The 9,538-nt window shown below is 31.3% G+C and overlaps 1 protein-coding gene across 3 annotated transcripts; it reads left to right on the forward strand.

Moving 5' to 3' along the window:
* Positions 1–1,897: 1,897 nt before the first annotated feature.
* Positions 1,898–8,053, forward strand: LOC130807315 (protein SYM1). 3 transcript variants are annotated; one of them, XR_009040568.1, is made up of 8 exons: positions 1,898–2,641; positions 3,754–3,894; positions 3,974–4,087; positions 4,182–4,355; positions 5,351–5,466; positions 5,753–5,825; positions 5,921–6,088; positions 7,466–8,053. XR_009040568.1 is itself a non-coding variant. In XM_057672475.1 (7 exons), exons 1-7 carry the CDS (start codon positions 2,189–2,191, stop codon positions 5,924–5,926), a joined length of 1,077 nt encoding a protein of 358 aa, XP_057528458.1. In that variant the 5' UTR covers positions 1,898–2,188; the 3' UTR covers positions 5,927–6,242. The 3 variants fall into 3 exon arrangements, 1 of the variants encoding a protein (XP_057528458.1); XR_009040567.1 differs by lacking the exon at positions 7,466–8,053 and adding an exon at positions 7,243–7,368; XM_057672475.1 differs by lacking the exon at positions 7,466–8,053 and having other exon boundaries at positions 5,921–6,242.
* The last annotated feature ends 1,485 nt before the right edge of the window (positions 8,054–9,538 follow it).

Below are 9,538 nucleotides of genomic sequence, written 5' to 3' on the forward strand. Positions count from 1 at the left end.
ATGTTAGAATGTTTATTGGATTTAGTTGGAATGTTCAACTAACGTGGATTCAGTAGCAGTTTAATCGGAAATTCCGACTAACACATTTCAATCGGAAGATTTATTGGGAAATTTATCTATGATTGTTAGAAAATAAACCTACTCATCACTTATGATATTCTTCAATCCTTCTTTGTAAGTCAAATAGTTAGGAAAAGACTATACATTTGTTTATTTTTACTAATAATACCCAATATATTGGTTTATTTATAAAAAAATAGATAAACTTATTATCAACAATTACACGTAAATATATTGATTTGTTCAAAAATAATCAATAAGTGAGTTTAAATTCAGCGGATCAAATAAAGTTCATTTAGACCCTGTTTAGTGTTTAGTGCACCTAATTCTTACCGATTCAACTGATTTTTATTAACTGTTATTATGTTTGATTTTTATAGATTGTAATTGTAGTAATTGTAATTAATTTTTGCGAATTAAAACTGATATTTGTTGATTGCTCATTTATTTAAGTGAACTAAACATAACATTATTTGACAATTAGATTGGTAAAATAAAGAAACTCAATCATAAAATTCACCACAAATTACTAACATGCCCTTAAATATATTTAAATTATAAAATCAACTATTATTATCATTAAACTAAAATTATTCATAATAATTAAATTAAAATAAAAAAATATTAATTTTTAAAAAAGAAAACAATTTTTAAAAATCGAAAATAAACCTAATCACATGTTTTGTGCTGAAATTTGATACATGTTCACTCTTTTGGTCATAACTTTTGATAGAAAAATCGCATTAATGTAATGTTTGCGACATTAGAACTTAGACTTTAAGATCTTTCCAATGATATATTATATGCTCGATTCCGATAAACCAACAAGAAAATGACGATAGTTTAAAATTTGCTTGTGTTCAAATTTGATACATATTTAGTCTTTTGTACATAACTTTTTATAGAAAAATTGCGCATAACTATATGTGTCTCTTGCACATAAGTATCCAGCGTTTGTTTGGGATTGACTCCAATAATATCTGATGAAATGCTGCAGGATTTTCAAACAGCACATAAAAGAGCTGTTGTTGTGGACTAACTGTCGAGAATTTTGGGATTGACTCCATTGTGTTTTGAAACATTCATTTGAGACTTACTACTTTAATTTTGGAATGACTCATAATTCTTATTTCTTCATCTGTATAGAGTGTGATGAGAATGTAATAGTTTCATCATTCTTCATGTATCGTCTTTGGTGGTATTGCTAGAGAAAGTGGTAATAAATGAAGAGACAAAATAAATTGTGTAGAAGAAATTAAAAAAAAATTTAAAATGTATGAATGGGATTAAATAAAAGTGGTAAGCCATTATCTAAAAACATAAATGATGCAAATTAAGTGGGACATATTAATATAAAAAAAGTTGCAAAGTCAATGAGATGGAGGGAGTATATAATAGCTTTCTTTTATGCAACTTCAAAAGATAACCTTTACGTATAAAATATTATATACTTTCTTTGTTCCTTTGAATTTACATCATATAAGTCAATATATATGAGAGCATTTTAAGTCATACGGCGATTAATCATAAGTCCATTTCATAATAATTTTTAGAAATCCATATTTTGCCATCACTCATGCTTTTTTCTTTAATTCATTTACACGTTTAAGTCATGTTTTCATCTCATTTACACATTTCTCATATTTCCTCATAGAAAAAATAATTCAAGATGAACATTGCTTAGAGTGCGGATATTTTAATGTGATCCTGTCTAAAAAAACACTAGGGTTGAATTTTACCTACTAGCTTTACTATTTTTTTTAGAATTTATAACCATTTTTAACTTCATTTAAATAAAAATTTCAATGGATAATGACCTACCTTCTTCAAAACTCTAGAAGAAGCTTTAGATCGTTATCAAACCCATAAGTTACAAAATGTCAAAACAAAATTGTTAACTTTTAGCTTCAACAATTTATGGATCACAATTATCTAGTGGACACCAAACTTGCACCACTACCATAAAAACAAGAACAGGAATCCCAAATCTAATCGGAGAATCTCCTAAAATCCTTGATTCCGGAATATAAAATCCATACAATTTCCCTTTCATTAATTTCCAAATCGGAGAAAACACGTTGATCATCGTCCTCTGTTTTCCTCTATCTCCATTGGTGATCATTCATCAATGGCTTCCTTTAAGTTAAACCCAATTTCACCTCAATCGCTTCCTCCGCTTACCAAACCATACAAACCCACAAAAACGCAAAGACCAACAACCCATTTAACCTTCACTACCACTTCTCGCCGCCTTTCTTCAGTCAATTCCGCCGTCTCGGGAAAGGAGTATGATGTGTTGCCGGTGAAAAGTCCAGATTCAATTGACCAACCTGAGGGAGTTATGGTTATTGGGCAAGAAAGAGAAATGGTGAATAGAAGTGCGGTTGTTGGTGGGTTTGATGGGCAATTGTCATTGGAGAGTATTTCTGGTGGTGGAGGTGAGGATGGTAATGGTAAAAATGGTGGGGAAGGTCAAGATTTGGATAAATTGATTGATAGAGCTATCAATGCTACTATTGTTCTTGCTGCCGGTACTTTTGCTATTACTAAATTGCTTACTATTGACCATGATTATTGGCATGTAAGTCCTCCTAATTTCGCATCTATTTTTTTGGTAGTTCTTGTTTAATTGATTGATTTACCTGATTTTGATTTCATATGTTTTCAGTTTTTTAAATTGATAATATAGGTTGATGGTTGTTATTAATGAATTGAGATGCCAATTGGCATACATTTTTATCATGTTTTAGCGGAATTTGTGTACATATTTCTTTTTTTGATGGTTAGTGTTGAGCTGCATAGGCCTGTTTAGTTTTATTTTTTTGTTGAGATATTGGGACTTGAGAAATTTAGTCAAATTGTAGTTCTGTTAGAGTATTCAAGTGTATTGTGCATAATAGGGTATATATATGTTGGGCTTCAGCCATTACCACTAGATTTTGGTTGAGTTTGTTTCTCGACATGGTATCCAAAATCAACAGAAGGTCAGGAGTTCGAATATACTACTGTATAACATATCCCAGGGAATAATTTGTTTAGCTTCATGTCTATTGATAATGAGACTGAGTTAGAGATAATAGGAAGAGGAAAGCAGAGAAGCTACCTGGGTTTGGCTTTAACATTTGGTGGAACTTAATGTTTGTACTTTGTACACTCCCTACATCGGTTTCAATTTGATTTTTCTTTGAATTGAGGCTAAACTAGTGTCCCCTAAGTCATTAACCTCTATGCGTGTTGCCAATTGAAACATACTACTGATGCAATTCGGTCAATGTAATAAAATTAAGTATCAGATTGTGAATTTATATGATGAATGAGGTATTGAAATAATTAATTTGGCCATAGAGGAATACTTTTGGCATTGCAAGTGATTTATTCTATGGCTTTAAGCCTACTAGTATCGTTTTCTATCAAAATGACATGCTATGACTTAGCCTTATGCCTTATGCCTTTACTTACTCCACTCTCTTATGCCTGCTTGCCATAATCTTGCAAGAACAGTAATTCTTGTGTACTTATGAATGTACTGTTTCTGGGCATGGCTTGATTTAGCTTGAACATGCCATGGATTTCATTGAAAGCTTTATTTCCTTGAAACATGTTTGTGACATTGAAGATAGCTACAATGATATTTAATTTGAGAGAGAATTTGTAAAAGTCTCTGATTTATTATTTTGTTTCTTTTTGGTTCAGGGTTGGACTCTATTTGAAATACTAAGATATGCCCCACAACACAATTGGAGTGCTTATGAAGAGATTCTTAAAACCAATCCTGTGTTCGCCAAAATGGTGATTAGTGGAGTAGTGTACTCGTTGGGTGATTGGATAGCACAGGTTCATTTTGGATGTTGTGTTTGTTATTCTACGATGGATAATAGTTCTTTAGCGGATTTCTTACTATTTTGGTTTGCAGTGTTATGAAGGGAAACCTCTTTTTGGGTTTGATCGTACCCGCATGTTGAGATCGGGGCTTACTGGATTTGCTTTACATGGTTCTCTTTCCCATTACTATTATGAACTGTGTGAGGTATAAGTTGTAGAAATTGCCATCTACTGTTTAATTATATTCAATGTAGTCATCGTCTTTTATTGCCTTTAGTGATCTTATCTGTGTTTTGCAGGCATTATTCCCATTTCAAGATTGGTGGGTTGTTCCTTTAAAAGTTGCCTTCGATCAAACTGTCTGGTCAGCGATTTGGAATAGCATTTATTTTGTAGTGTTGGGGTTTTTGCGATTTGAATCACCAGGTAGTATCTTCAAGGAACTGAAGACAACGTTCTGGCCTATGCTTACTGTAAGTCTTTGTTCAACTAAAGCTTTTCTTCCAATCTTTGTTTTTCTTTTTTATGGCATTTGTGAAATGCAAAGATGTAAATGGTTAGATTAACATCACCTAAAAAGGAGTCTGTCTTAAGGAACTTTACGACATCCTATTAGATTTTGAGTCAGTTCCCCTGACACTCAATTGCTTGTTTATACATTGGAGCTATGTGATAGACTACCCTTGGCTTGTTTGATTCAAAAGTAACCATTTTTTACATAGTTAACTGAAAGTTGCGAAACTTAAGTACCATGCATAGTTGTAATTTCTATGAATCTCCGTAAGGGCTTCATGATCGCTCTTGTAGTGAATTGTTGAGCAGCCATATATGGTGTGCAAAAAGCTCAAACGGGTAGGTATGAAGTACAAAAAAGTATAGGATCACGGGGAGATGTAATGATATCATATTCAAAACTAACATTAACACTTTGTTTGGATTGAAGGAACTAGAAGGGAAGGAAAGGGAGAGATTTGCATGGTTACAATTTCCTTTATTTGGATATAAATTTGGAGGGGACAAATTTGAAAGGAATGGATTTGAAGGGGGCTAGTTCCCTTAATTTATTGATGACCAAATCTCTCCAAAAGTAGAAAGATTTGGAAAGAACATGGTTTTTCTTTTCGTTTCCCTTCTTTTCCCTCTTAATCAAACATGAGATGCTTCCTCCCCTTCCTTTCTCTTCTCTTTCTTCCGCTTCCCTTCTTTTTCTTCCCCTCCTAAATTCTTAACTAAATATAGTGTAAGAACTCAGAGTGTATATGAAGGAGTCGGAATTTCTGGCTACTAAATTCCCCTTGTGGATGCTGCTAGTTGTTTGGATTGTTCTGGACATACCTAAACCTTTGAATTTACAGTTCTACATTTCTACTTCCAAAAATGTTCGAGATAATGTTGTTCTTTCTATAATTTAGTGGCTTTCTTAATCTCCATTATGCCTCCTGAGCTATGTTCCGGTTTTGCTTTGTAGGCTGGATGGAAGCTATGGCCTTTTGCTCATCTTGCGACTTATGGTGTCATTCCTGTGGAACAAAGACTGCTTTGGGTTGATTGTGTGGAGCTTATATGGGTCACTATACTTTCAACGTAAGCAATGAACTTTTTTTACTCAAGTTTTCTTGTAATGTTTACTTGCAAACTCGTGTTTATCTGACACAACAATTCCGAAGCTTTTATCCTAAAAGATTAGGGTCGACTACATGACTAATAGATCAGTTCTAGTGTTCATCTATACTTCAACATATCCTACAACATTAGGGTCGACTACATGACTAATAGATCAGTTCTAGCGTCCGTCTATACTTCAACATGAATTCTTCACCTCCATTCATTTCGTGCCATTGACATTAAGTTTGAATTCTATTATTGGTAGGTTATCAAATGAAAAATCGGAAGCAAGACTCTCAGATGCAGCTGCCGAAACCACAAGCTCAAATGCTTCTGAGGTATTACTGCTGTTTCCGCGAACTAAAATTTTCTCGAATCTTAGAGCCAACTTACGATCCTCAAAATCTTGTGGTTTTTGATGTGTTATCTTCAGGAGTGAGGAAAATGTAATGTGATTGAAAATTAAGAGAATCCAAGATTATAATGCGTACTTGTACGCATCAAATGAAATCCGAATCAGCTGATCAGTATGTGGTTGATAAACAATGCAAATTTTTGGTACATAAAATGTACAAAAGGAGTTAACAACATCTCCAATTCGGTATGTTACAAATTTTCATCGATTATATGTTGGATATTTGTATATATATTTTTTCTTGGGTGAAAACAGTGTATAAAGAATGTTGCAGTAATTTTGCAATCCTAAATTGTTGGTTTGAAATGGTTAATGTAGAAATGGAAAGCAATTTATCACCTTTTTCTTTGTGAGACTAGAATATGATTGTTTGCCCTGTTGATACTGCATATTGTTTAGTGTTTATTGTTTATTGTTTTTTCTTATAGCCGGTCTCCTGAAGACCGTCTCTTTGAGTCTCTTAAGCCCAACCTATTAAACTTTAATGTCCATTTACTGTATTCTTAATGCCTACTTACATTACCCTTAATGCCTACTTACTATATACTTAATGCCCACCGAAAAAGTACTTAAAATGCGTACTTACAATATTTTTGATGCCTACTGAAAAACTTAACCTAGTAGCCTACTTACCATATTCTTAATGCCTACTTACAATATCTTTAATGTCTACTTACAATATACTTAATGCCCATTGAGTAAGTACTTAAGTACTTATAATATTCAAAATGCTTACTTACAATATTTTTATGCCTATTAAAAATTTACTCTATATTTTTCTTTTTGGGCTAGCCTTATTAGAAATGATTTCTGAAAAAAAAAATCATCTCTCACAAGAATTTATAGTTTATTTATCATGTGGAATTTGTAAAATTTCGTTTTCATACATTTACGTATGTATGTAATCATATTGTCTATCTACTTTTTTTGTTCTAAATCTTATTCTATATTTAATGCTACTATTATTATTTTTAATATTTTAACTTGTACATGATTAAAAATTATAAAAATTAATATTAATAAAATATACATTAATATGAATCATACAAGGTTTTATTTGACTAATTTAATTTATAAATTAAGAATAAAATATAAATTAAAAATTTTTAAAAATAATGTCATAATTGGGATCATATGTGGACTTTTCAATCTGATTAAAACAAGAAAAAAGGAGGAGCTTAAGTCTTGACTTTTTCTACATATGCCTGACATAGTTTAAGAAAAGAACCCTGTTTAATTCTTAAATATGAATTCTGCTGAACATTATTTGTTGCTATTCAATCATGTTCTTTGTATTAATATGAATATCTTGATGATCAAAGTCAACACGCATTTTCTAGTTTTGCACATGGGAGAATCTAAGCTCAAGTCCACCTTGACAACGGCCAAAGTTATTTGATATAAGACCCTATTAATCAGAAATTTTGTAACATATAATACAGAAAAATAATAGCCTATTTGGTTCAGTTTATGTGTAAAGATGAATATACTGTGTACTTTATACTATGCTTATATATACGCCAAAAAATGTAGACTTTTCTTGATATCCAATTTCCAAAATAGGATTCGTAAGACAAAAGACATGTAAATTAAGCCAATGCTAGTGACATGATAGAAAGACGACTTGGTGTAGGCTGAAAGTTTCTCCAACGCAAGGTGAGTCGTCTTGGTGGCGGAAACAAAGCTCTTCTGATCAATAGCTCTTTCATCAGTTGTTGTTTACCGAGATTATCAGCATACGTATAGTCTTGTGAACGAAACAACGACATTAATGCTAAAACCTTCGAAGACGACTTTGTGGGTCCCATTGAAGCTTTCCCTCTTCCCATTCTCATCTGCACTACTCTTCTTTGTTGTTCCTTGTTTGGTGGTGTTCTAAGTTATGACCTTATTGTTGTTGTATATATATACTACTATGTGTGAAAGTATATGACCAAGTCACGTAGGGATGACTTTGGCAAAAGGTTTGAACGAATGAAATGTAACAGAAAAAAGGATATGAAAAACTTATTTGACCGGTAATAAGTCGCATAGGAAGACTTTAGCAATAGGTTTGAATGATAATTTTAAAATGGGAACATAATTGACTATTTTGTCAGGAAGGAACTAAGAAACCACTACATTTTGACCGGTAATAAGTCATGAATTTGGTGATATATATTTCTCCACTTTTGACTTTATTTTGGTTCTTTTATTATTTATTGATATTGATTTTTCAAGTTTATCCGAAAGTCCGGCTACGAGTGTTTGTTGATTATTGTCGGTCTCAAGTTCGAATAATAGAGAAAAGTGAGTAGTAAATTACGGACAACCAACTCAGTAAAATTTAGTTAGTCAAAAATTGATTTTTGTGGGGGTGTCTACTACTCAAAATGATTGGAGAATAAAAATTTATGTGGACGACCATTGAAACGGATATATTAGTTGATGTAGTTGGATAACAATCTCTTGAAATTATAGCTTTGGCACTAAAGTTATTGTTGTTGTCCAACTTTGTCCTAAATGAGCATCTAATTCCATTTAGGTTTTGATTGATATTCTGTCCTAAACTTTAGAAAACGAATTCAATTATGTACTGTTTGGGAATAAGTATTTTATTTCAAATTATGGATTTCAATTATGAAATCATAAATGAACAATTTGAGAATGACAAGGTTTGGGTAGTCATTTTTAAATTCTCAATTTTAATTACTTTAAAAGTAATGGTGGAATTTAATCCAAATTTAAATTTGAAAATTTTTAATTTGCTAAACAATAAATTTAATTCAATTTCAAATTTCAAAATGAAACCATCGTTTCTAAACAGGATATTAAAGAAATCTCTTACAATGTAGTTTGGTTTGAGAAATTGGTAAACGAATTTAGTTTTTGACCGATTTAGCATTTAAAAAACTAAAAAACAAAAGTTAAACACTCAAAAATTTATTTCGCATTTCTTCACCACATGGGCTTATTTTGTTCACACTTTCTGTGTACTTTATTACAGTGTGTTTGTGATGCTTTACTATGTTTGAAAGCTAAGTTTAATAGTTCTTCCTTATAATATTTACTTATATTTATTATTTACCGTGTGATTTGATATTAAATATTTTTATTTACGATATTTACTGTTATCTGTTATTTAAGATATAATTTGAAGTTAAATATCTTTATTTTTGCATAATAAAACATTATGAAACTTGTATATTTTAAAAACTAGATGAATCAATGCAAACAAAATTTCACATGACTATATGGCTTTTACGAGAGACCGCCTTACCGTGAGATCAATAGCCCAACTGGCTCAATTAAAACTTTTACAATATTCAATCTATAATTGACCGCTTTAAGATTATAATTAATCTCTTTATGGCTATAATGAACCCACTTAAGATTATAAGCTATAATTGATCACTATACATGTGATGACTTATAATTTAGCACTATAAGCTTTAAATTGATCACTTTAAGGTCGTAATTGATCATTTTTTTAAAACTTGTTAGTTATCAAATTAAAATTGTTTGCTCTAATATAATGTTATAATTGATTACTTTATATATAATTGATCACTTTAATATTGAAATTGAAGACTTTAAAAGATCGTAATTGATCCATCTAAGGTTATAAACTTATAAATAGAAATCGATCACTTTAAA

Source organism: Amaranthus tricolor, chromosome 3 (genome assembly GCF_026212465.1).
Source record: "Amaranthus tricolor cultivar Red isolate AtriRed21 chromosome 3, ASM2621246v1, whole genome shotgun sequence".
Taxonomy (NCBI): Eukaryota; Viridiplantae; Streptophyta; class Magnoliopsida; order Caryophyllales; family Amaranthaceae; genus Amaranthus; species Amaranthus tricolor.